Source organism: Ixodes scapularis, unplaced genomic scaffold (genome assembly GCF_016920785.2).
Source record: "Ixodes scapularis isolate PalLabHiFi unplaced genomic scaffold, ASM1692078v2 PGA_scaffold6__148_contigs__length_123643588, whole genome shotgun sequence".
NCBI classification, from domain to species: domain Eukaryota; kingdom Metazoa; phylum Arthropoda; class Arachnida; order Ixodida; family Ixodidae; genus Ixodes; species Ixodes scapularis.
The window spans coordinates 29,504,311-29,532,009 of NW_024609881.1; the positions used below are offsets into that span (position 1 = coordinate 29,504,311).

The 27,699-nt window shown below is 46.0% G+C and overlaps 2 protein-coding genes across 2 annotated transcripts in view; one reads left to right on the forward strand and one right to left on the reverse strand.

The window, feature by feature from the left end:
- LOC120843654 (ras-related protein Rab-40B) overlaps positions 1-9,567 on the forward strand; it is a 46,229-nt gene extending 36,662 nt beyond the window's left edge. Inside the window, exon 6 of the mRNA XM_040215084.2 lies at positions 8,360-9,567. The gene's annotated coding sequence lies outside the window, so the exon portion shown is untranslated. The remainder of the gene's footprint in view (positions 1-8,359) is intronic.
- Positions 9,568-14,673: 5,106 nt separating this feature from the next.
- Positions 14,674-20,042, reverse strand: LOC8026102 (sulfotransferase ssu-1). The gene is made up of 2 exons (XM_042294415.1): positions 19,662-20,042; positions 14,674-17,032 (listed from the first exon to the last, which is right to left on the reverse strand). Exon 2 carries the CDS (start codon positions 17,012-17,014, stop codon positions 16,109-16,111), a length of 906 nt encoding a protein of 301 aa, XP_042150349.1. The 5' UTR covers positions 17,015-17,032; positions 19,662-20,042; the 3' UTR covers positions 14,674-16,108.
- Positions 20,043-27,699: the final 7,657 nt, after the last annotated feature.

Here is a 27,699-nt window from a genome sequence, read left to right on the forward strand (position 1 = left end):
GCCCGCACTCGCTCCGTTGACTCGCACTGCAGCGTATGCCTTCGAGTGACGCTTGACTTGACCAAGATACAGCACGCCGCTTTGCCATCGCGAATCATTTGTCCAAACGCTTGTGAGACTGTAACACCGTTCGGCATATCCAACGCTGTGGCGCCTGACAACTGCACGCAGCGGTGTGAGCCTTTAGCAAGCGCCGTCGGTTCAATGTCGCGGCTTGTATGCGCCTTTGGCATGCATTCATGATCAGTCTCCTCGGCGGTTGTCAGTTGCTGACATCTTGACTCGAGCATCAGCTGACATCTTGACTCGAGCATCAGCTGACATCTTGACTCGAGCATCAGCTGACATCTTGACTCGAGAAATAAGATTATCGAAGGAACCATGAATTCCAAGGTGGCTGCGTGGGTGACAGGACATCTTTGCACTTGAAAAAGGGTGTTTGCAACTGACAACCGCTTAGCAGATAGATTGAAGGCTGAACTCCATGGAGTGAATTATGCGACGAATAACTGATGAAGGCCACCCGATGGCACGCTCACTTTGCGCGCGACGTAGCAGCCACTGTTCTGATGCCACGTGCAGAGCAAAAGCCGCCGGGCAAAATTCGTCACTTTTTCGCAGCATATTTGTCCCATGGAGTTCAGCCTTAAGAAAGCATACCATAAGCACAGACAAGCCGAGACGTTGGGCCACCGGCGCTTGCGAAGGGCTCGCGCTGCTGCGCGCAGTCTGTCAGGCACTGCACGTCGGATATGACGAACGGTGTTACGGCTTCGCAGGCATTCGGACAAATGATTTGTGGCAGAACATCTCTGCACTTGAAAAAGGGGGTTGGCAACTGACAACCGCGTAGCAGATAGATTACGAAGGCATGCCATAGACGCATTCAAGCCGCGACATTGGGCTGTCGGCGTTTGCGAAGGGATCGTGCCGCAGCACGCAGTTGTCATGCGCCGCAGCGTTGCATATGCCTCAGCTTCGCAAACATTCGCACAAATGGTTCGTGGCGACAAAGCGGCGTGCTCTATCTTGGTCAAGTAACCGGCACTCGAAGGCACACGCTACAGTGCGAGTCAACGGAGCGAGCGCAGGCGGCCAAATCACAGCGCACTTGGCTCTTGCGTCGCGATAGTTGATTCAAAGCTCTGCCTACCCCTATGACATGTGCGTGGGTGTTCATAAACGGCTCCTCTCGACTGCACGCGGGTCAAATGAACCAAAATGAACAGCTAACAGCGCGATAGGAATCGGTAGCAGCGGTAGTACTCACCTGGGGAACGACGCGCAAAGCGGCTTGTTGTCCGTTGGCACTCCCGTCGAAAAAAGCAAAATAACGACACAAATACTATATATATACAAAAAATACCGCGCGCAGAAGAGAATAGGAACACTTAGAAGCAATAAGAAATAGGTAATGGAATCGAAAAACTGAAGATTAAGAGGAGGCAAGCGACAGGGCAATGCGATCTCCTCGCCTGTCCGCAGAGCGGCCAGGCGAGGGACAGTCTCTCCCACAATACTTCCCTCGCCTGGCCGGAGAGCGGCCAGGCGAAGGAAGTATTGTGGGAGAGGGAAGGAAGTATTGTGGGAGAGACTGTCCCTCGCCTGGCCGAGGGACAGTCTCTCCCACAATACTTCGTGCGCGGACCGGGGCGCTTGGGGGATTTCGCAAAAGGTCTATTGTCTCCAAAATTACATTTGTTGCCTTCAACATCAAATTTCTAGCCACAAACAGAAGGGGAGCAAAATTCTAAAAATTCAGTGCTGCCATATGTTGGCAGAGCCTGAAACTTAGCCATGAGCGAGCCTGGTTTGTTTGAAACGGTTGAGTGCGTGAACCGGGGAAAGCAGACGAGCTATGGTAGCCCTGAACAGCTTAGGGTACGGCTCTGCCCTGACGAGCTGGGCTCATTTAAATCAATTAAGCGGTTAAAAATATAATAATGACCAGATTTGAAAATTTTATAAATTTGTGAAAAAAGCCCTTTTAGCCTAATATTTTGACTGCTAGTTCAGCTTTGTTTGTTGGGTTGCTAAGGCGAATCGGGGACCATGACAAAAAAACTCCACTGCTCCCTTTTAATTTCCAAATGTGTTTTAAGGTGGGAGGTGGGGACGGAAAATTAACTTCTTTAATTCTAGAGATACCTGGCAGGTGGGCATGTTCATAACACTAACATAAGACTAACTGCAAAGTTTCATGACACTGTGATTATTCATTCTCAAGTTATAAGAGTTTATCACGATGGGCTATATGTGTCCCTTATCCCCATCCTGGAAAATCTGCAAAAGGCCGTGGCAGTGCGAAATTTGTCATGGTGACCGCTGGATAGGTAACCCCTGGGCTTAGCAGAGGCTCTTTTAATTTCTTTGCAGATAAATTTTAGCACGACGTTGAAGTTTCAGTTTTCAGTCACACACATTCATAATTTTTTTTTTAGCTCAACTTTTGAAAAACAACAAGATTATCATGGCCTCACTAAGTTATTTAGGAACAAGATACAAAAGACAGCATGCAAATCGGATAAACAGTTCCTGAGATATCGCCGAGATATTGCGCGTCAGAAAATCCGTCACGAGATGGGCGCTCAACGATTCACTCTGACTCGCAATAGGCGCCAGCTGAGCGCTGGCGCCCGCAATCTCGGAAGAAAGTGCAGCGATCTATGTGCTCGGAACACCACGCATAAATGCAACGACGGCTTCTTCCTCGGCGGCAACAGCCGATGGCACGGAACATACATTACTGGAAGCGTTGACCTTTTGAGCATTGGCGGCACGCTGTGCAGAAACTTTCAACTTTGCCATCCTGATCAGCTTCATGGAGCGCGCCCTGTCTTGTATTTCGTTTTACGCATCGTGTGCAGTTACGAAATAAAAGGGCAAGCTACAAGAAACTGCTCAAAGTTCAGCGGGAACGATCGTAAAGAAGGTGGAAATGCGAAGCGGAGCTAACAATGCGCAGGGGCAAGCAAGGAGACCACTGCCATAGCAGACGACGCGAGCGATGCGAGCCAACACCTCCTAGAAATAAGGCCGTAGCACTCTTCTCGTGACGTCGCAAAGGAAGGCCATCGGGGGTGCAGGTCGAAGCAAAGGTAACGCACAGGGATCGACCGTCGTAACGCGCTTTGGGTCACATATGCGTGTCTCATTAGCTAAAATAAAAGCTGCACATAGCAACGGGTCTAAGAAACACACTATTACACGGGCAAAAAATCACACCGCTAAATAATCAGTACGAAATAGCACGAGGTTTGCGTAGAAGACGTCGATAGAAAAATGTGATTGTTTTAAGTAGAAAATATTGAGTCACGCAATTATTGTTGTAGGAATGCATATTTTATACAGAAATACTTCGACAAAATGACGAGACCCGCAGTTATTGGACACAGCAATACAGATCAGTTAAAAATCAGGTAGCCTTAGCCAACGCGGACACGGCTCGACAAGTGTCACTTACAGTCATGTAAGCGATGTTATCGCGTGCAGTTACTGAATTAAAATTAATGTAATTTCTATCGAATGACAATATGGGGTTGCAAAATCAGCTTGCGATGCTCTTATAATCACTCAAAACAGCGAGCTGATTAAATCCCGTATTTAATCATAATATATTAACTTTTCCGTGTGGCAGGGGTACTAAAGTTACTATTTACAGTCAACTAATTTACTTCTCCCTATGGGCTTGAGCTGCCTAGGAACGAAAAATAACCTATATTGTATACAATAATACTATTACCTTAATACAGTTAAGATTCTAGTATAAACGCGGTAAGGGCAACAAAATAACCTTAGTATAAATAAACACATAAGCACAAACAACGCACTTTCAATAATCACACAAAACTTATTTACCTTCCAGTAAAAACGAGAATATTACCATGCATATTTACAAATGTTGACGCAATAGCAAACGGATAACGACAAAAAACAAAATTTCATTCTATCACGAGAATTTAAAAAAAAAAAATTGACTGCAGCACTTTACTTGCATCTTACATGACCAAGAAAGCCTGTAAATAAGTTGTTTCTCACCTGTCGATCGTATTCAAACGTCCCACAAGATCCATCACGAAAACATTTGAACACAAACTTTAAGAAGTCTCTCTCTGTTGAGAGAGAAATCATCGGCCAGTGTCATCGTTGACTAGTTGCCACACACGTCACTCAAACCGTAGCAGGACTTGTTTCGCGAATCCACAAAAATGCCGTAGTATCAAGCGAACACAAAGATAACTACCCGAGACTGCGGTGATGAAAAAAAAAAACTAGGGGTAGGAGGACCAAAAGAACCACACATACACGAGAGCAGAAGCAGCAGTGTGGGACGAGAGGCTTCACATTGTCGACCCATCTCTTGCTCTAATGCGCTCCCTGTGGCGATGACTGGATTTTTTTTCGGTTCCTTTCCCTTCTGAAATATCTCAACGTTCCTTTACAGACAGTCAGCAGCTCGGAAATTCGGAGCCGGTTCATTCGAAAAGTGTGGGGAGCTGCGGGACTGTGCGTATTCCCGCGGTTACGGGGATAATCACAAATGTAAATTTGGTACTTTCAACCTTGGTATTGCGTTGTATATTATGTTTATACTATATATATAATAAATTGTACAAGACTGTGCTTTTAAAACATGTATATTAATGTCGGATAAACGCGCTCGAACATTACCCGCGCCGCTCGAGAAGAAACATTTTTTTCATGTCGATACGCGTCGATAGCCGAAATTTTCTCACGTAGTTGCACCGTGGCCTTCCTTCCTCCGACATTGTGACGTAACCACTCGGAGCGCTACGTCCCTATTTCTAGGAGGTGTTGCGCGAGCCTGCGAGCGGGCAGCGGCGGGAAAAAACTGAGAGGAGGACGTGCGCCGCGGCCAATTCAACTGTTCAAAAAACGCTCCTAGGCCGCCGCCATGTTGCTGATGCTGATGCGACTCTCGCGCCCTCTATCAGCTAGAAATATTCTGGCACTCTCTTAAACTGTGACAGCGCGGTTCTCTACCTACGTTTTTGCGGTTTTGCATTCTATGTTTTCTCGCCTCTCTTGAAAGTTTCCACTTAATTTGTTTGTGCACCCTTTCTGTGTTATCTTTCATTCTGAGAAATAAGGTTGGTAAGTGCCTGCCATTCAAGCTTTTCGGCTTGACATTCACGGGGAACGAAGGAGGTGAAGGACGTCGAACGGCCCTCGTCGCAATTTTGCAAACATTGTTCCCCTCCCTCCCAGAGATAATTCGTGTAGAATCCTCAGCCATCTCCAAAAATAGTTGTCCGGGTTGGGGTGAAAAAAGGGTCAGTCGCGTTCGTTCCTTTGCCTTGGTGCTGTTGTGAAAAAAGGAAGCTCTTCCCAAAATGTGCCCCAAAACGAAGTCATTTTGGATTCCGTCCTATAGTCAAGATGTGACTGTCATCGACTGTGACTGTGCTATTTGAGATCTTTCTCAAATAAATTCTTTTCCCATAACGCTGCATCGTGTGGTACGTACAACAGGCACGTACCCAAGGGGGGGGGGGGGGGGGGGGGGGGGGCCATGTGGCCCCCCTTCCCCCCCCCCCCCCCCCCCCCCCCCCCCCCCAAAATCTTCCATTTTGCTGGGACCCTCCTCTCGCCCGTCCCCCCTCATACAGCATTTTGCCATAAGCCCCCCCCCCCCCCCCCCCCCCCCCCCCCGAAACAAAATCCTGGCTACATGCCTGACGTACAGTATATTGTTCGAATGTTAACATTTGCTAAATGGCATGTCCGTTTCCTGTCCATCGGTAAACGCATTATTTGCGAGCGTGAAAAATGCATGCCTTTCGACTCTCTTCTGTTGTAATTTATTTTTGAAAGATAAGCGCTTTGTCATTTTACATGCAGCGAATTGCGCGGTGCCGTCAAAACTTAGTGTAAAATAAAAAACACAAATAACTAGAACTATACATTCCAGCCGCATTCGTTCCGTCGCGCGTGTACCCAACAAAAATAGTTTATAGGTCTTTTATTGCTTTTTGTTTTTTTACAAATGTGGTACAATGTTTTCTCAGTGACCTCTGCAAAATACATGCACCATGAAACACAAAATACAGCGGGAAAAGACGAGAATTTAGCCGCCAGCAGTGTTTGAAACTGTGCCTACGCAGGCTGCGCCTATCGAAGTCCCAGTCCACTAGGTTAGGGTTAGTAGGCACGCCCGTGAGAATCTAGCCTCAAACCCAGTGACTGGGCTCGAAAACGGTTTGCTGCCCCTGGGGTCGAGTGTTTCTTGGAAAGGTGTTGACGTGCTTCGGGAGCGCGCGCTTTGTCCAATCACGGCTGTGCAGTTGCAACATGGCAAAACGCCAACCGTGCAGAAACCACGAGGCTGACGCCATTTTGAAAATCGGGAGAAGAGTAATGTTTCTCGTCTATCGTGGAGGTGCTGCGCTGGCTGGAGGGTGGCTTCTTTCCGGTGGCTTCAGTGATGCTCACGACTCAGTGGTTGAGTAAATAAATATATATTTACAGATTATGAACAACTTTTTACAAAACAAGAAAACGTTACGCTGCTGATGCCACTCGCGGCAGTCCAACGCCAACAATAGCGCCTCGGCGCCAAGTCCCTTGCCGCGCATGGCAAGGTCTCTGTCTCGCGAGACAGAATACGCGGAGACCGCGGGAGAATAACGTCTTACTCCGCGCACGGGCTCGTTCAGACTCAACTTTTCCAACAAGGCGCGCCGACATCTCGAAGGGACTCTCTCCCCGGAGTCGGCGACATGGCCCTGACAAGGTCGCTTCCCTAATTACCACGGCGGCAAGGGCGTCCACCCGCTCCCGCCTTGAGAACGAAGGTTTCTAACATGAAGGCACTCTAAAGGTTTCGTTTACTTTCCACGCGGGGAGATCTGCTTCCACTTTCGGGAGCTGGCCGCCGCTTGTCGCCAAAGGGAAAACGTGAGACATCGGGCGCCTCCGAAGGACGCTTCGGGTGACCGCGCCGCCAATTCCCCGAGCTCTTTCGGCTAAGCCCCTTCGGCCATCCCTACATGAAGGAAGAGAAAGAACTCACGTTCAAAACAAGACAAAAATGTCGGCCGTCGGCCGAATAGAATGAGCGCCGATCGCGCAAACTTTCGGTTGATTTTGGCGCTTGACTGCGACTTGAAAGCTACCCAGGCCCCCAAAAATATTTTATTTTTAATATTTTCCCGGTGATTTTAGTGGTGAGAATTACAGAATTACAGTTAAGGAGATATACAACCCAAAAATATGGTCTTCGAAAAAGCTACTTTTTTTGCGATTTTTCAGTTTTCAAGGCCCGCGTCCCCCATTAAAGCAGGAAATTCTTTCTTACTGCCGGAACCTTTAACGTCAAAAAAAAGTATTTCGAAAAGGAATTTAGATATCTGCAGCTGCCTTAGAAATGACCAGCCGCCAGATTGATTTAGCCTCGTCAAGGCCAGGCTTTCACATCACAAGATGCCTCGCTCTCGCCCGCAGTGCTGGGAAAATCTGGGTCTAAGCTCGGCGGGCTCCACAGATTTGTTTTAAAAAAGTTGTGAAAGCCCCACTAATGTGGCCCGTGCAGGTGAGTTATACGGCCAGGGGGACATAATAAAGGGGGCTAATCATTACGGTAAGTTGGCTAATTAACTGAAGTATGTTAATTGATGTTTAAATTGGTGGAAATAAACAGATGGCTCCAAGAAGAAACTTGCTGAGCGTCTCTGAAAGCCCTAAGTTGGTCGAATTTAGAAAGACTAGGAGCGTGTTGGAAGCGCAGCAGACCGCTGGAGTTGCCACTTGTGCAGCAGATGCGAGGCTACCGGCGAGATAAGGCGCCCGAGCGGTTTTGGAGTGCACCTCCTAGTTGCCCGTTTCCGGGCTGAGCGTCGTCGCTGTCAGCGTAATGGGAAGTCTGCAGGGAAACTTTTGTTTAGAGCAGTAAACGAAACTCAAAACTACTTTCAATTTATCCGGTTCAAAAGCAGTCTAACTGTATATAAGGTAGCAGTAGCACAAGAATGCCAAACCGCAACATGTCTTTCAATTTAAAACGCGGGAAAGTTGGGGAGGGGGGGTGCTTGGGGAGGGAGTTGTGAGCCACACTTTAACATGCGGAAAGCCGCATGCGGCTCGCGAGCCGCAGCTTGGCCACCCCTGGTCTATGCTCTGCATCGGCTTTCTCGTGCATCGTCGTCAAGGCTAGCCTAAGTTCCCCCATGCTGCAATTCACATGTGCTCGCAGAAGTAGCATTGACAGTGCAGTGCAAACTACTCTCCTTGACGAAGTAAAAAAAAAAAAAAAAAGTTGATGCCAGGCATGCAATAACGTTCTTTGTGTTTTTTTTTTGTTTGTCCATTCATTTGTCGGTTTTCTTTGCTCGCTTTGCAGGATTGTTTCTTTCTTTCACGGCGACAGTTCCGAAGCTGGGAGGAGAATCGCGAGGGAAAAGTTTGGAAGTGAACGACGCGTCAAGACGCCAAGCCCGGTGGGAACGTTGGACCGCGGGAGTGTCGATGGATGTCGCAAGCACGGACTACGTTTTGGACAGTGTCTGACTGTGGTGCATTCAGACTCCCGAACGGACAAGCGTCCATCTTGGAACTGTGTTTGTGCGCCTGTGTGGATCTATGTGCGTGTGCGTGTGTGTCTTAGGAGATTACTGTAAGTAGTGTATATAGAGTCCTCGAAATTGACGAATCCTCAAGTCGTGTGCTTCGATTGGCGAACTAGGAGCTCACGAAATCGTAGCTTGCACTTCTTTAGTCCCCCCCCTTTTTTTTTTTTTTTTTTTTTAAGCAATTTTTATGTTTGTTTTTTATCCAAGATTTCTTTTTTTTTTTTTTTTTTTGTACTGCAAGTGAGCAGGTGTTTTGTACGAAGCGAACAGTGCCGCATTGTTTTCCCGTCTGCATTTCGAGTCCCAACGTCGCGATGTGGGAAGTTCGAGCACTTGAGCAGGCTAAAATTTTTTTTTTTTCAACCATCGAGTCGCATGCGCACAACGTGTAAACGAAAGGTTGTACAAGTGTATTCTCAATTTATCAGCGGCGGTATATGCGAAAGGGTTTATAGAACTGCGTGTAAGATTAGAGTACAACTCGACGGCCGATTTCTACGAACCCAACATCGTCGTAAAATCGACCGCTCGGACCGTCGTTAAACCTACGGCTCAAGCCATCTTCGAATTGACGGCTCAAGCTGTCAATAAATCGACGGATCGAGACGCGAGCGGTGCAATAACACGGACATTGCGTCGATAAATTGACGGTTCGAGCAAATAAGGAGTAAGAAACAGTTTTTAGGGCGCCGGCACGCGGGTGCCCAGACGTCACGCAGCAGCTTCGCTGCATCAGCGGCCAAAGACACAGATGATATAGTCTATTTTTTCTAAGCAGCTCGGAAGCTATAAACTGGAGGCTCGTCCGACGGACACAAATGAAATAGTCACTTAGTTACGTGTAGTATCGTGCGGTGCCGTAGGTATTTTGGCAAGTGTTGTAAATATCTAGGAAAAGAGGAATCGACGTCTAGCCTCCCGGTCGTCCGTTTTGTGTGTGGTTGTAAATATGTGTTCAAATACAGGACTTGCCAGGCTACATCGTCTTGTGTGCCTGGTTAATCTAAAAAAAAAGAAATGTTTTATTGTATGCAACATTTAGTACATGGTGTTGCTGCTCTACATAATTAATGTGGAGATTTTCACAGTTACAGCGTTCTCAGACATTTCGTCGTGCGTCAACAAGACCTCCACTTGCCGCAGATGTGTAGATGTGTAATGTGTATGGACGAAACTGCACATTGTTTCGGGGAGGACGAACGGGCGCCCTCGATGAAGGGGGTCGGGGAAAAATGTTTGAGATGATTGACGGTCTCGTGAATGCGTGGTGGAATGACAGGTAATCATGATGGCAACCTTTGAGGAGGGCATCCGAAAGCTTGTGCTATGTCGTAAGTTCTGAAAATGTGGAGGAGTAGCTACAGGAGTAGCTAGCCTCATACATTGCTGGATCAGAAAACTTGCACGTTTTGTCCAAAGCCAATTGTAGACCCGTGTTGCTCGAATTTCGAAAGCAAAGACGACAAACGAGCAGAAATATAACACAGTTAAAAGCAGCATGGCAGAAATGAGGCAAGGTCGGCAACATTTTGGGGTCTGGTACGTACCGTAAAATACAGCAGAAGCGCCCCCTTCATTCAAGCTGTTAACGTTTTCAAACTTGGGAATTCTGCACATTATATGTTGAGCGCCCGAATTGACCGTGCAAGCAACCATGTCTAGATTACCCCAGTTTTCAGCAAAAGTGGAATGGGTGCTGCCCCGGTATTTTACGTTAACTTTGATTCTTGAAAGCGAATAGCTCCGATTGAACTCCGGCCCAAAACACGAGCGACTCGTAAGCAAAAGCTTGCTCCACAATGGCAGTAGTGAGGGCCTAAGAAGGGCCGAGTGTAAAAGCGACGTGCAACCCACCCAGGACGCTCGTATGCCTTCGGTAGATTGTAGGTACTATAAATGAAGAATGGTAAAATGTCGAGGAACCAACGCTGCCTCAGACTTTTTGAATGCCGAAAAGAGCCAAGTTTGTCCTCCTTTTGAGCTGCCCGTTTGGCAACCAGGTGCCATTGCGACATTGCACTCCGACAATGTGTAGAACTTACTAAACTTGAAGCCTGGGCGAGTTGGTATGACATACTTAAAAGGTTAAAACAGCGCAAAGAACGACGGACAGGGTAAAGAAGGACACGGACAGAGCGCTGACTCGCAACTAAATCTTTACTGGACTCAACGGGGCAATATATACGCACAATTGGGAACAAAAAGAAGAAAATCAGCCTGAAAAACACTCAAAACAAAAGCACAAAAAACGAAGTATCACCTCTAAAAAGACAAAGGCGCGCTACAACCAAGCTAATCAAGTGGCCAGAAAATGAATTTCCTTCCTTGATAAGGCAACGGAAGGGCTGCTGACGCACATGACTCCCAATCTGTCCATTTCTAGGGCCTCCAAAATTTCACGTGTCAGCTGGTCCCGGTGATGTTTAACGACCTCGCACTGTTGAAACTGAGGCTGGCATCTGCAGTCACGGCAATGTATGCCAAGGTGACCGGAAGCTGTCGAAGAGACGTTGTGAGCATGTTCCCTTAGCCTGTCGTTGAGACAGCGACCTGTCTGGCCGACATAACGCCTGCCGCAAGACAGAGGGAGGGAATACACAACTCCCTCAGCGCAGGTGACGTAGCGATTGCGATGCTTCGTAGTGCAGGCCCTCGCCACCCTATCAGAGGGATTAACGGCTCGGCACAATCTAGAAAGCTTGTCAGGGGCGGTGAACAAAACGTCCACATCACATCTGCCCGCAATACGTTTGAGGTTATGGGCCACGCCATGCATATACGGAATGACGGCGAATTTTCTTCTTTCTCGTCCTTTTCTACTGCTGAAAGGGATATCGCTCGTCTCAGGCCAAGTTTTGGTTTCTTTGAGCAGTGACTCAGCAACAGCTGTCAACACGTGTGAGGGGAACCCTGCGACAGTGAGGCGTTCAGTTTGCTTATCGAAGCTAGGTTGAACTTTGTGAAAGCAAGACCTTCGCAAAGCATGTGTGTAGCAGGTCTTTGCGATTGCACGTTTTACAATTTTTGAATGAGCAGACTCAAAGGGCAGAAGAGGCTTGCCGGCCCGAGGTTCATAAGCCCAGCATACATGGTCCTGGCACATTGTTAATGTCAAATCTAAAAATCTTATACATCCGGCTACAGGTACTTCATGAGTTAAAACAAGTGGCGAAAGACAGTTAGAAAAGATGCCTAAAACATGAGTCATCGATGAATGAAAGGACAAGACGTCGGTTTCCAACAGGACTAAAAAATAGTCTACATAGCGGAAAACCCTTGCAACCTTGGTACCCTCAAGGTGTTCTAGAATGATGCGATCAATGCTTGCTAAAAATAAGTCGCTAACAACAGGGGCGATGCAAGATCCAATGCAATGATGTATAAGATTTTTAGATTTAGCATTAACAATGTGCCAGGCGTTATGTCGGCCAGACAGGTCGCTGTCTCAACGACAGGCTAAGGGAACATGCTCACAACGTCTCTTCGACAGCTTCCGGTCACCTTGGCATACATTGCCGTGACTGCAGATGCCAGCCTCAGTTTCAACAATGCGAGGTCGTTAAACATCACCGGGACCAGCTGACACGTGAAATTTTGGAGGCCCTAGAAATGGACAGATTGGGAGTCATGTGCGTCAGCAGCCCTTCCGTTGCCTTATCAAGGAAAGAGATTCATTTTCTGGCCACTTGATTAGCTTGGTTGTAGCGCGCCTTTGTCTTTTTAGAGGTGATACTTCGTTTTTTGTGCTTTTGTTTTGAGTGTTTTTTCAGGCTGATTTTCTTCTTTTTGTTCCCAATTGTGCGTATATATTGCCCCGTTGAGTCCAGTAAAGATTTAGTTGCGAGTCAGCGCTCTGTCCGTGTCCTTCTTTACCCTGTCCGTCGTTTTTTGTGCTGTTTTAACTTGTTAAGTAGAACTTACTTCGGGAAAAGTCACTCACGAGGGTGCTTGCTCGCCTTCGGATGTAGCGAGAATGAGCGAGGGCACCGAGTTAGGGGCATTCACGATTGTGGTGAGTTCATGACTCGTGCAAGCTCACGAGTTTGGCGAGTTCATGCAAGGAATTGAAGGTGAGTGAGTTTTGAGTTTGTTTTTTAGTTGTGAGCTTGACGACGAGGACGTGGCTCACTTTCTACAAAGGCCCACGAGCCAAGAAATGCTTGGGGGAGGGGGGGGGGGAATCGGCTATAATTTAAAAAAAAAAAAATGTTGAGTTTGTCATGGCTGACATGCGGTAGACCAACACGCAACCCTTGTGTCGTGCTGCTGCGGTGGCGCTGCAATGCAGAGTGCAAGTTTGTCTACTTCCTTTGCAAGGTAAGAACACCGAGCTCCGATTGGCTCTAATTGAAAGATGGTGGGTAAACCTCAAGGCAGCTTGCTTTGAGGTCAGCTCGCTATCCTTCAATCGGAGCCAATACGAGTTTGGCGTCGTTCCTACATCAACGCAACCCCTCCAAAAGAAGCAGACGAACTTGCTCTCCGCATTGGCAAGGTGCGTGCACAGACACTGCACAAATCCGGTTCCTGCGCACGCACAGTGCCCACGCCTCGTGTGGGCTTGTTGTAAACGGTGCGTTGGCCTGTACAATGAGCAAGTGCTCCACAATGTGTCTTTAGTGCACCGGAACTCGAGGAGGGGCACGCTAATCGAAAAACGACGTAGAACACGCGCGAGGAACGCGCCACGACGAGGCAGGCAAGCGTGCACCGTCCTTGGTTTGGGTCAGGGAAAAACGAAAGTACACTGGCTCATCTGGAGGGTAAACAAATGCACGAGGTGTGCAAGGAACGGACAAACATTCCTGCCATACTCCATGCATATCAATCCTTTTGGGGAGCATTTGCAACTGAATATGCCCTGTCACTGGCCCAAGATACAAATTTTAAAAGACAAAACAAAAAGGAGCGGGCGTAAACGGCCCCTGCCAAATAGTTAACGAGACGAAATGGCCAACGGTTTCCATAAGCAGACGCACGCCAGCCCCTTGAGAAAACCTGCCTGTGTGGGGTTTTTGCTGCTGGGCAGTACCAAGGCTTGGAAGGGGGGAACTCTGCCCCTTCCCCTCTCTCTCGTAGTTGGCGCTTGCGTGCAGATAGTTCTAAGATGGTCTTCAGCTAGGTGCTGGGATGTAGACTTAAAATAATTTAGACTTATTTGAATACAAGTAATATGACTGCAACATTCATTAACTTTCAAAGTGTTGATCGTAGCGGGTTAGCCCTGCTGAGCGCACTTCCAGCCAACCACCTGTGCACTGCGGAAAAACAACACCCGCGGAGCTCGCTTTCAGGGGTGTTGCTTCTCCACAGTTAACCGGTGCTCGGTAAAAAGTGTTCTCATCGGGACTAACCTGCCATAATAAAAGCAGGAATATTGCAGTCGCGCGCTTAGGAGAAAAGCACTCTTTCAATGCGGGATGGTGGGCGTGTGCACCTGGGCTATTTTAAAAGGACAAGAAACTTTGTAAATGTTGATATCCACATTGCAGTAAAATTTTCAAAATTAAACTGTGCTTATTATGCGAAAGTATAGGTTAGACACAGATGCCCCGACAACCTGCATTCATCATTAGTGGTTGTATTTTTTTTTTTCTAATTCGAGGGTCACCATGTTTTAAAAATCCCCTTGACTAGATGGAGTTCATATCTATAGATTTAATTCTATGTAAAATCTTAGTTGCAGGCATTGGACTTTCTGGGGCTACAGTCCATATAGTTTAAAATTGGCTTACAAACAGACGAGTGAAATCTTGGGAACAACCTTCTCGAGCTCGGCTGGAGAGACCACGGTATTCCGTATTATATTAAAAAATGTTTTGCAAAACCACTATTTGCTTTGAACTCAAAATTTAATATTCACACATGCCTACTTTAGGGACATACTTTTAGCGTCAAGGCACAATGAACATCGCTGTGGTAGGTTTAGTTGCCAATTAACGCATGCCAATTTGTGTGTGCAAGCAGCACTATTAAAATGTTTCATGGTTTTTGTGTAAAAACACTGGAAAAGTGCCAAATGTTCTAGCATTGTGTTGCAACCTCTATGGTACGTAAGTGTCCATTTCAGACGATGCAACATAAATTGAAACAATGAAAGCGATAATTTATTTGAAAATACAACAATGCAAAGGCTGACGTTATGTCCGTTCAATAAAATATTTATGCAAAATGTGCATATTTTACACATTACATAAAATATAATCAAGGTGTCTTTGGACCATCTGAGCACTGGGGTTTATTCAACCCATTTCCAACAGACCACAAACCTCGATCGCACGAGACATGGCTCGATTAATTCGCAGAGAAGGTGGTTGCAAGTGCAAACTTCCCGTTCGAAAATATCCAAGGGTGAACTAGCTTATAAACCGACACGCTGTTTCCAAACAAGCCCGCATTCGCCCACACCAGGTGTGAGCACTGCAGGAGCGCAGAAACCAGATTTGTGTAATGAAGCTTCTGCACATGCGCCGTGGCGACAACAGCGCCACCACAGAAGCGTGACGTCGAAGCCGCATGTTGGTCTATACAGGACAGCACAAAAACAAATGTTTTATGAGGCAACATCAGTGAAACCAACAAAAAGAAACATTCGTTTCAGCCGAGTTTCGCATTTGATTGAACACGACTAGAAAAGGAAGGCAATTATTCCGGCATTGGTCCCTTTTTTATCGCTTTGCTAAATCAGACGTCCCAGTCGAGGCCAGCTGTAGGAGTGGGCTGCCCGGGCGGTCACCCAGGGCGACATCAAGACGGTGTCACCGTGCCCTTATGAAATTTTTTTAGCTTTTTGATTTATTTCAACACGGCACCCACACAAAGGGGGGCATTCTCATTTTAACGGGAAATGGGCTGAACTTGCGAAGAAAATTGCAAATTTTGTCCGTAATTTTCGATTGAGGTAATATCTTCCTTGGATATTTTTACAAAAGAACACAGTGCTTGTACCTGGGTGCGAATTGCAGCATCGTAGTTTGCGAAAGTATTTTTTTTTTTTTTTAAGTTAGTCTATTCCTTGGAGCTGGAGTTACTAGCCAGGTACATAAGATTACATTTGTTTAAGAGGCTGCTTTGCTGAAGATCTTTTGGGTCGCCAAAATGCTGCGCTTACTTCACGGTGAAAAAAAAAAGGCTTTAAACTAGTAACGAATGAGGCCATCAGACTACCATAATAGCAGGCTTTCCGAGAAGGAAACGACAAACAATGACAATGTTTTTCTTGGAGAAGCCAAACCAAGGTTTTGGTGTGCCTTTTTGTACCTTACCGACACACTTCTTGGACATGCAATAGTAATTTGCTGCAGTCCATACATTCATCTCTCCCTCTTGCCACCCCACCGTTTTCCCAGCACTTTCATAGTCAAAAATGGAAGCTTTTTTCAAATTTTCCCAATGCACCTCTCGATTTGTGAGCTCTTGCATTCCTTCGATCCAATATCTTAGTTTGTGAGCCTAGATATACTCTAGGTTTACGTACGCGAATATGAGGAACTAGAAGGACAGCTCGCAGAAACGCCGTCTTAGATTCGAAAATCTTTCCAAAGACTCATGACCTCGGAACCTTTGGTCTTGGCATCGATGTAGGCTTGCATCGTCTCAATGTTTTCCGGCGAAAAGTGTGTCTTCCAGTCTCCCACCGTACCCCGCCGGACGAGATTTAGAACGGCCTTTGTCTCGGAGTCGTCTGCGGAGCCCGTGTCCTTGCCGAGCTGTACAAGGACCTGCTTTTGGTCCGGCCTGAGGAACTCCTTCATAAAGGACACGGTGCTCTTCTCCATGACTCGGCGAAAGACGTCGTCGTTCTCCCTGAGGCACCTGCCGTAATCCTCGCCGAGAAAGTCCGCCAGTCTGAGCACGACGTCTGCCTTGCGTTCCTGCAGCTCTTCGTACGTCACAAAGAAGACGTTGGGCTCGTCCCTGAGCTCGTAGGCGGCCATCAGGTTGTCAAAGTAATCACCGGCCCCCATCTCCGCCCGAATAAAGGCTTCCAGAAACTCGTCGAAGGTGCCGTCGCCGAACTTGCAGGAGGGTGTTTCCCGGATCAGGTGGTAGCATGACACGCAGCAGTCCCACGGGTTACGGGCGACGTAGACATACTTGGCCTTCCTGCTGAACTTGATCTTGCCGAAGGGTAAATGGGTTCGGATTAGTCGGGGGGCCTTGGTGGGCTTCAGCTCGTTCATCTCGAGGAACGGCGCGCGGTTGGCGAACTCGTCGAACGTCTTTGCGGACTCGCCCCGTTCGAGGACGAGCTGGATGATCTGCTGGATCCAGTGGGAACCGCACCTGGGGTAGGTCAGCTCGATGATGTCGCCGTCCTGCGGCTCAAAGTTGGGGGCTTTCCGGTACAGGGTTGGGTCAAAGTAGATGTAGCAGATGTCGCCGTCAATCATCTGGGTGGCCGGAACGCGCCTGGGGGCAGCCATCTTGGTCCTGCGAGGCGTCTGCACAGGCAGAGAAGAGGGCAGATCGCGGTTGTTACGATTGTCAAGTTGGAGCATTCCCACACTTTGGACATACTAGTAGTCTCTGTGGTGAGTTAAGGAAACAAACCTAAAAAGGTTCGAATTTTTGTTTCGCTGCATTCTCACGAGTTTTACCAAGCATTGCGTTTCTGCGAGTACTTTCCATGCATTTTCGGAGCACCGAGAATAGACACTGTCATCGTATGATGGTCGCATTCTTTCTTTCTTGGTAAAGTTTTCAGTTGAAATCGTAGCCTGTGGCTCTGCAGGCAAATTGAGGAGTTTTTGAAATACTCCTACCTCGCAATGAAAGAAAGAGTTTCAGTGCAATGAAATGGTACGTACCACCTACCACATGATGCCAAATATTCGGGCTTTTGGCTTATTGGGCCTTGTATTTGAAAAACAAGGCTTGATGGTACTTCCTTCACAATTCACCGCAACATCATTTGCATCTGTGTAGCTACTTCGGGTGTGGGGAAGGAATCTAAGCATACAAAATTATTCGGGAAGACTCCCACCATCCCCGGTCACCCGATGGACGAACGACCAGCACGCATGCGTCTTTCCCCGCAACTTGACGAAGCTGGGCTACATCAACAGTGCGATGCTCAACGCGGATACGGCCAACGCAAAACTCGACCGTCTTGCACGAGCGAAGTGCAGCGTACATACATTGCATACATGGCACCGACCCAGTTCTTCAGATCTATGGGCAACTTCATTGGATCGTACTGCAATTCTGTGGCAGGGCAAGCTATTTGTGTACCGCTAACAGTTTGTCCAGGAGCTTTGGGCATGCACCGAAACGGGGGCCATATGCTACATGGCGGTACTGGGACAACACCGTCTGCTGCGATTGGGCGCGGCGCCAACCGATCGCAGCAGACAGTGTTGTCCAAGTCCCTCGGTTCCGCCGCATAGCATGGGGCCCACAGCCATAAAATTCGCCGAAAAGTGGTTCCGAAAGAGGACAATTTTTGCTGCATCCATTAATCCTGTCTGGACGGGACAACCATAGGGCCAGAGGTCTGGTTACTATTAAACATCTTCAGCACCAACATACTGCCGAATGTGTTCCGGGAACCCAAAGCCATGGTCGCACTACGTCCTAAAAAAAACGGTCTGCAGACGCTGAGGCATGTTTCTTTTTTTCTGTACGACGGTTCCGTCACATTGGTTGTACGAAAACCGTCTCTAAACACGTTTGAAGCACACGTGTGTTTAAAGCGCACATGCTTCGAGCGTCTTCGAGGCATGCCCACAAAAAATTCTATCGCCATGCTTGCAACGAACGCCGTGTCTTTTGGATGACGCACGAGCAGTGTCAATGCTGCTGAATCTTGCTGAATGCTCTTTTATGCAGGTGCCCAGAAAGGGCGCCGGAGGAACTGGTGAGATGACCCTGAAATGCCCCACTTGCACACGAGACTGAACGTTCTCACTAGCGAGTGACAGTTGAATACAGCATGCAAGTGCCTTTGCATGACGGGAGCGGGTTTGCATTCTAAAAGTGTTCAAGTGTCACGACAACCGACCATTGCCTGTCTGTACGAGTTATGCACAATGCTTACGTGCTGTTCTGTGCAGTGCCTATGTGGGTGGATACGTACGTTTGTTTCGTTATCAACTATGACAACTCGCATTATGAACAATTTGGGGGGAGGGGGAGGGTGGCATGTGTTTGGGCTCCTAGCGGTCAAGGATATTAAACAAACAGCACGAAGCAAAGACAAATGCACGAGAAAAGGACTATCGTCTTTTTTGTGCGCTTATCTGTCCCTAGCGCTATTTATGCTGAAATTTTTTTTTTTTTTTCTTTTTAGAGATCAATTTTAAAGCAGCTACTTGAGTTTGTACAATAATGGGCCCATTTCCGGAACTAGTGATGCATTGCGAGACACTGCGAGAAAGTATGACAAAAATTGAATGTTTTAATTCTTCATATCCATTCTGTGGCAGCAAGGAAATGGAACGCCCTCTGAGGAAAGCGTACATGCATGCAAAACACAAGGCGCAGGATCGTCATGTTGATCTTGTGCTTGGCTAACGCGGAGAGCAAGTCGTCTGCTTCTTGCGCAGAAGCTGCGATGACGTCAGAATGACGCTGGGCCCCGACTGGCTTTAATTGAAAGGATAGTGCGTAGACCTCAATGCTAGATGCCATGAGTCTACCCACTATTTTTTTTGTTTTTCAATCAGCCAATAAGAGCTTGGCGTTCTGACATCATTGCAACCTCTGTGCAAGACTTGTAACATGGTGGAAAGTTCGGCGAGTTAATGGTACATGTTTAACGAAACAGCGCTATGTTTGCATACTTAACCTTCTTGTCCTCCGTTTTTTTTTTTTTTTTTTTTGTTGTTGTTTTTCTTGCGTTAGTTTTTTGTAGAACGCGTGCAACCACACGAACTTATGCCCCGAATCCAGCCCCAAATACTACCCTTGAACAAAGTCCCTTTTGGGAGGAGTTTGCCAACTTAATCTCCCCCTTTCAGAGGGAGAAACGCCGGCTTAACCCATTCATTAAATAGAAATGCCAGTGAATGCTAGATCTGCGACGCATAACCCATTCCACAGAGCCTTCGCACAGAAAGTCACCAGGCTTACCCTTGGCTGACAGCTCTCACGTTTCCTTATCTCGTGGACATAAATTGCAGTCTTGATTTCCGGTATACAAGAATCACCAGGAAGTCACCATCTTACGTGCCGAACAATATCCTACGCGGCGAAAGTGAAGTGCCGTCGACGGGATGACGTAGCCCGAGCCGGTACACAGAAGCGGCGACGGCGGCGATTCGCAAACAGGTATCCGTGAAGGCCACAGCGGCTAAAACCTCCTCGCACATCACGGATATGGTAGACTGATAGAGTGACTGAATAGGGTTCTCTGATAAAAGGACAAGTGAAGGGGACCGCATAGTGGAAACCTGGGAACTGCAGATTTTGTGTAATGAGACTTCTTGTTCTCGGTATTATTGGCTTTGTCTTGGCTGCTCGACGGTCCTTCGATTGGCTCACGGTCTGATTTTTCTCGGTTGCTCCAGGCGAGATTTTTGTATTCGATTGTGCAAACGAATTCCTCGGGGATTCCAGTTCAGTCATGTAATGTTTGTTCAAGTCATAGTTGTGGTAGTTTATTATTATTATTTTTTTTTTATGCATGGCCTTAGGGCTTTCTTCGGCCGCCATAACAGAGAGCCGGAAACAGCTCCGGTTCGGGTTTCGTTTGCATGCTTTTAAAGGGCAACATCACCGCTATGTTTCGTGTGTTCCGCAATTAAATCGGTCATTTGTTGTGTTTTGCGAGTCACCTCTCATCTCGAAGTGCTGTAATGCTTTGCAATTGATTGGGAAACTTTGTTGTGGCAGATCTCCGCAAAATAAAGAATGCCGTGACGGTTGAGCGTGGACAGCCTTTCACGCGCGCTTCGATTTCACGCTCAGCGCTAAGTACGCATGATCGCTTAATTTTGAAAACAATGATGCAGACCTCCGACTCTTCCGGAGAGCTATGAAACTTGATCGAACGAATCACACCTGAGTTGTTAGGCAAATAAAGGTTGATTGAAAGATGTATTAACATTCGCCACTTCAGGACATTCGGCGGCGTCAAAAAACCTAACCCAGGTTTTCATAACAAAGGTAAACTTTGTACTGCATAACAGGGTTGCCAGGTAGTTTTTCGCTAAAACCGCCAAAAGCCAGACGGTGTAGCCCAAAAGTAGCCAAATGCAAGAGATTTATGTAGCCCAAAAGTAGCAGAGCCCAAAAGCTTGTGCGCTTGAATATGCGAGCTCAATTCGAAGGCACTGCGTCTACAAATCTAGAGTTTAGGAGCAGCTTGGAAGATTTACGACATCTTGAAATGTATTGAACGTTTTATTTCAAACACAAAAGTACAAACATTTTCCACACACGTTTTTGCAGTCGCATAGTTATGAAGCACACGCACGTGCCCTGCTTACCCGCCTCATACATGGTTTCCGGGTTAAAACGGGCAAAAACGTCTTCAGTACGGTTGATGTCCTTACTGAGCTCGTTCTTCCAAAGGAAAACAAACTTTACATAGAGGACGTTTTGAAGGGTTGAAAGGGACATGTTCTATCTTAGGCCTGACTTTGTGAGGTAGACGTGACTGAATACTCTCTCCACGGCGGCATTCGACGTGGGCAGTTTCAGGAGCGCGATGGCAAGCTCGGATAGCAACGGAAACAGGGCTGCTCCTGCGCATTGATCTTGGCTTTGTTCGGAATATTCATTGTCCCAAATTTGTTGTCTTTTGCTATGGCTCATTGTGCTTTAAACTTCCATGTTTCGCGAAAAAGCCTCCTTCGTTATATCCGGTACAGCACGCGTTATCGGGCGACATCAAATTCTGCAGGATGTCTTGACTGCCTTTAGTATCATCTTTCCTCAAATGATGTGCTCCTGTAGGATAATGGTGGGAAACTCGAGGAAATAAGAGACGCCAGTAGGGAGCAGAAAGAACCTGGGAGTATAAAATAAGCCACAATTACTACAGAAGCGATGTTGTCGGAGCTGAATCGAGGTCACGGTAGCTCACTTGAGCTAATAGGTTCTGGCATCACGCCCACGAATCTTCACGCAGAAAATTCCTGAAAGCGGGAATCCAGAAAGGCGGACTGTCGCTTTGTGTCCATGCTGAAGTGTCTTTTGTACAAAAACTCTAAACCAAGCAAAAAAAAAAAAAAAAGTGCCGCGTTAGGATTTGAAATAGCCCAAAAATAGCCACATAGCCAACCGCCAAATTTCGACGCCAAATGCATGACAAAGTAGCCCAATTTGGCTATTAATAGCCCAACCTGGCAACCCTGCTGCATAAATCATTTCATAACAAAAAAATAAAAAAAGTTATCTTTCTTTTTTTTTTTTTTTTTTTTAGACCGCTGAGTTTTTGAGCAGGATTACTTGCTAGCGTTCATTTTCGGTGCATGGGATCTTGTGAACGGACGGTTTACCTGAGAGTCCTGAACACACTTCACTAAAAACTCGCAGACGAACTAAAAAAAGGAAGAAACGTAAATATTCAGATTCTGTGTCAGCGGAGGACTTCAGAATGGAAGGGATCGTTTCATATGGAAACAAACGGGACAGTTTCCACATCAATTTCGAAGTTCGAAACGAAAATATAGATTTTCATTTTCAGAATGCATATGTTCGTAACACGATTAAAGCAAGACGTGAAGTATAGCAAAAAAACCACTGGTACCAGCCTTCCTTTCGATTTTATTGCTCGCTCACCTCGTCAAACATAACACCGCTTTTGTAATGTGTTATGCTAATTTGTAGTTTTGAAACAACTCCCATCCAATGGCGTAGTAACAGAGGTGGCCGGGGGACCCCAGGTGCCAGTCATGGGGGAAGTGGGGAGGGGAGGGGGAAGCACCTCTGGCAACACCCGGCCTCCCGCCCCCCGCTTTGCTGGTTTTATTTATTTATTTTGTTTGTACTGTCAGCCCCTGCAGAGCTTTTACAAAAGTAGTAATGTGCTATACAAAAATTATGCACACGATAACAAATAAATAAACATCAATACATACAAACAAAATAACTTCATGGCATATTCTCAAGCGCTATGCTATTCATGTTTTTCACAACATCACAATCTTCTGTTAAAATTACGGTTTCATTAGGAAGTTTATTCCATTCTCTAATGGCCCTTGGAAACAAACTATACTTAAAACAATCATTTTCAACGGCTGGTTCCCTAATATACATGCTATGACGGTCAGTAGCGAATCCAAGGGGGCGACGGGGGCGGCCGCCTCCCCCCCCCCCCCCAAACAAAGTCGACCCCCGTTCCTCCCTCCTTCTCGGAGGGCAATTTGACATGGGTGGACACCCCTTGCACAAGAAAGAAAGGGAGAATAGTATCCTTAAAAATTTTCCGCCCCCACCAAAAAAAGAAAAAAAGAAACGGAGTTCTGGATCCGCCCCTCGATGACGGTGTCGCGTACATTCACCAAAGCGCACATTCCTGTAATTATCCTTGTCGATTTTAACTAAACCGTGAAAGATTAGAAAAATTAATTGTTGGTGATCACACTTCGTTCTTAACTCAACGCGGAGCGCAAGTTCGTCTACTTCTTTTGCAGGGGTCCTGGTGACGTCAGCAGTGGCGTAACTAGATATGACGGGGGAGCTGCGTTCACCTGATTTAAACAACGAGATAATTTTACCGACCTTCCAGTCACTAGGAACTAAATGAGAAAGCAAAGATCGCGAAAAAATTGCGGACAATACGACACTGGAAATTGTTTTAGTATTCATTAAAACTTTCGAATTAGTTTCGTCTTCACCACTCAAAGAAGAAACCTTCAAGTTATCAATTAGTTTTACAACACCAGATGAATTAATCGTTATACTTTCCATTTGATCATGTTAAAAAAACGCATCCAAAATAGGCAGGGCTGCATTTTCACATGAAAATACTACAGAAAAAGCAGTATTCAAAACACGAGCAATTTTGAGGTCAGATAGTGAATTTCCTGATATATCGATAAGATTTAATGCATCAGCCGATTTAGGATTTATTACTGTCCAAATTTTTTGGGGGGTTTGTACGCAGCATATTGGGGAGAGTGATTTGGTAGTAAGAATTTCTAGTCAGAGCAACTTTTTGCTTATATTCTGTTTCGCACCCATGGTATGCACGCCAGTCGGAGGGACTGTCACGGCACCTGGCACGCCGGAATAGACGTTTTTTCTTATTCCCTAGTCGCCTCAGGCTTGCATCATACCATGGAGAAATATTTGAGGTCTTAATGAAAGTAACAGGAAAATGCTTATCAATAAGATATTTCACTTTATTTTTATATAGCTCCGAGTTTTGCTCAACTGTGCGGCTTTCAAAGTTATGCAAGAAAACCTGTTCATAAAAAAGTGCTAATTCGCTGTTTATTGCATCGTAGTTAGCCCGGCCATAACTTCTAATGGGTTTACGAATGGTTTCCCTTCTTGTTACTGGCAGAATGATTTGCGCAAACTGAGAAAAACAGTTTGCGATAACAAATAGATGACATGTCATTCATCCGCATCGATGGCGTTTACTAGTGGGACTGCAGATTCAAGGGCACTGTCCCAGACATATGCTGCGTCATTCACAAAAAGCTTGTCAAAACGCAAGCGTACTTTGTCCCCAGCCTTCATGCAAGTGTTATAAAATTTAAACAGATTTCTACGCTTGACTCTAACTGCTTCTGAGTAGTCGTTGCTAACACTAAATTCAGAGCCTTTTAGTTTAAATCCGTTTGAAAGAGCCCTTCCCATTTATTTTTTATTCAAGAATTTGGTTATTATTGGCCTGTGCTTATCACTTGATAAACGACCTAGTCGATGTGCTCTGGAGATGCTTTCCACTTTTACACCAAGCTTCGATTCAAACAGTTCCATAATCAACTTCTCGGAATCCAGCCAGCTTTCACGTTCACTTCTTTCTTTTATTCCAATTTCCGATTATTCCGATTTTCTACTTCATCAACCTTCGATTGAAGATGAGACACAAGAATGTCCCGGCGCACCTCGCTCTCAAGCTGGACAGAGTTCAAACTTGTGGTAGGCGCTTGGTTATGCTCTAACAGTGATACTCGCTCTTCCAAAGATTTGATCGTTGCTTCAGTCTGTTTCTGATTCGCTTCTAGTTAGGCTGCGGTCCCACGGCGGCCATGACATATGACGCTTTCAGCACGTTTTCGAAATGCGATCGTGGCGTGTTCAAGCTTGCTAAAATTATGTGTTATATATCATCTTGTAGTGTACAACATTATCTTTTATCTGATGTAGGATTTGTTTTCCTAGTGCAAAAAGCTAATTCAGAGGGCACCCGCGAACATTGACCTTTTCGGCAAAACATGGTTTCGTAGTACAGTGGTACAGGGTGCACTATTGGAGCAATTTCTTTCTAATTTTAGAATGTTATAGAAGAAGAGTGCGTTCATTGTCAACGGAGGCCCTTTTTTCGTTTTTTATTTTATTTTGACAGATATTTACTTTAGAAAAATTGACTTTGCGGAAGCACTTCAGTCGCGAAGTTTTGGGCGCCTACTCGGTCATTTTATTTGAAACTTTTTACATCAGTTTGTAATTATGGTCGAAAGAGTTACGCTAAATTTCATTGTAATATGGCTTAAACTTTTTTCGGAATGCTCACGTGAAAAGTGACAAAAACCGTTAATTTTGGCAAACTTCATTTGGTAGTACAGTGGTACAGCGCTTAGGGATTGGCACACATGAATAAAATTGTAGGCCCGCAAAGAAAAACATATACCGCTTTGCAAAGCGAGGCCCTTTTTCTAAATTTCACTTTTGATTTTCCATAAAAAAAGTTTGAATATAGGTGAAATCACGTATTTGTTGATAGTCAAAAACGAGTATTTTGACCCCTTTTGGCAGACATTTAGGCCGATATTTTTAGTATTAAATGGAGATTACTGTTCCAGGTCCTGATTATTAGCCCACATTTTCACTAATCGAGCCTATTTATTAAAAAGAATCATAAAACACACAGAAAACACAAATTGGATGTCTGGTTGCGCCCTCTATGTGGCGGTGGCTGAAATATGACTACGCGAGCATGGCCTCCGAGATCCCCGAAGCGCGCGAACGCTTCTCCGGCCGTCCCATTCGTGCGGAGAGGGCGTAATTGAAAAAAGAGAAGGAGGCGGCGTGTCTCCGCGGGGAGGCGCTCCCAACCCAGTCATCGACAGCATGGCGCGAGGCTGAAGAGTTGAAGAAAAAGTCTTGTTACGTCGAGTTACTGCAACTTATAATTAAAAATGTTTGGGTATTGTTGTAGAACGATGAATAGCTGCTCCGGGGACGTAGATAGAAAATTTGTGATGCTTATTTAATTATTTAATTTGAGATATTCATCTGGACATGTTGCGGCTAGAGCTACAAGCGTGCCTTTTGATATATTTGATTGCAATTTGTAGCACGTATAAAACTAAAAAAAAGAAAAGCTCCGTATATAAAAATAGTACTTCCCTAAATAAAAATACTCATGTTGCAATATATTTTTTTTACCTTCGCACGTTGCTTGGCGTAGCTTTTTGAGCCTCACGAGGTCTGAAACTATATAGGAAGTCCGTGTTGTCCTTGTTTTAATATTTTTAATATTACGCAATTTTTGCGGGTCGTATTGCGGTGTTTGCTTCTACTAGAAGTACCTTTAAGCCGAGGTCACTCTGCTTATACATTATACAAAAGACAGTCTGCAGATATCAGTCACCACGATATCCGTGGTTCAAACGCTGCGTGCCAACTCTCTAATTGAACTGCCTTGTGGCATTCGAAGCTGAGATCTCGTGGTGACTCGAGTGTGAATCTGTTCGCAGACTGTCTTTTGTATGATGTACAAGCAGCGTGACCCCGGGTTTGGGGAAAAACCTTTGGCGGTGAGGTACAAGCACCTCGCAATGGTTTCGCCATTTTTTTTATAAACCTAGTGATAATTGTAGGTACTTATTGAAAAGGTGGGGCGTTATCTTGTAAACATCTAGTTTTTGGCACATGTAGCGCAGACCACCGTATCCCGTAATGCACTTCGTGATATAACTTAATTGATATGCAAACAAACAATGGGATCTCAGGAAAAAGAACTCTGGTTTATCCGCTATCCATTTCCGACAGCCGGCGCAGCCCGACCCGAAGCTAACCTTCACGGGCACGCTGCGCTTTATTTTAGCCCAGTATGAATAGCTCACAAATTGCGCGGCATGGCAGCTCGCTTGCAACTGCTACACATAGGTTGATTACGATGCTTACAGTAAATACTGTAAGCATTTTATTCTTGCTGATATTATTATTCGACCAATCTGCAGGCGTAGGAAGCTTGTTAAGAAAAATCACCCGATCTTCCTGTTCTGCGACCAAACACGCGCGGAAAGAACGGAAAAAACAAAAATGACAAGTAGAAGTAAACAAAACAACGTGTCGCAGTTGGAAAGGAAGGGACACATCGCGACGGGATTGGACAAAAGACGGGCAAAGTTCTAAATTAGCCACTTTCGCTGCGCACAACCGTAAAAAAAAAAAAAAAAAAAAAAAAAAAAAAAAAAAACAGCAATGTTGTCGTTGCTTGCGGTGGTCTGCGAGAAATTGTTCAGGAAAAGTACCCCTCCGGGAAACCTCTTCACCCCCATTGGGGATGCAAGCACTCGTGCGTACAGATGGTCTACGCCGGCGAGGGTGCACACGTTGTTTAGGCGCGCGTATGTGCGTGTTTGTGGTGAGAAGCGCTTGTATGATGGCGGCGCCGCCGGGGACAAAAAGAAACGCCGTGCCGCTAGTCCTCTGGAAGAGCATTCGCTGCACACACCGAACCATACAAAAACATATACCCACACATACATGCTTTACCATCTGTTTACTCGGTCATTTTATTTGAAACTTTTTACATCAGTTTGTAATTATGGTCGAAAGAGTTACGCTAAATTTCATTGTAATATGGCTTAAACTTTTTTCGGAATGCTCACGTGAAAAGTGACAAAAACCGTTAATTTTGGCAAACTTCATTTGGTAGTACAGTGGTACAGCGCTTAGGGATTGGCACACATGAATAAAATTGTAGGCCCGCAAAGAAAAACATATACCGCTTTGCAAAGCGAGGCCCTTTTTCTAAATT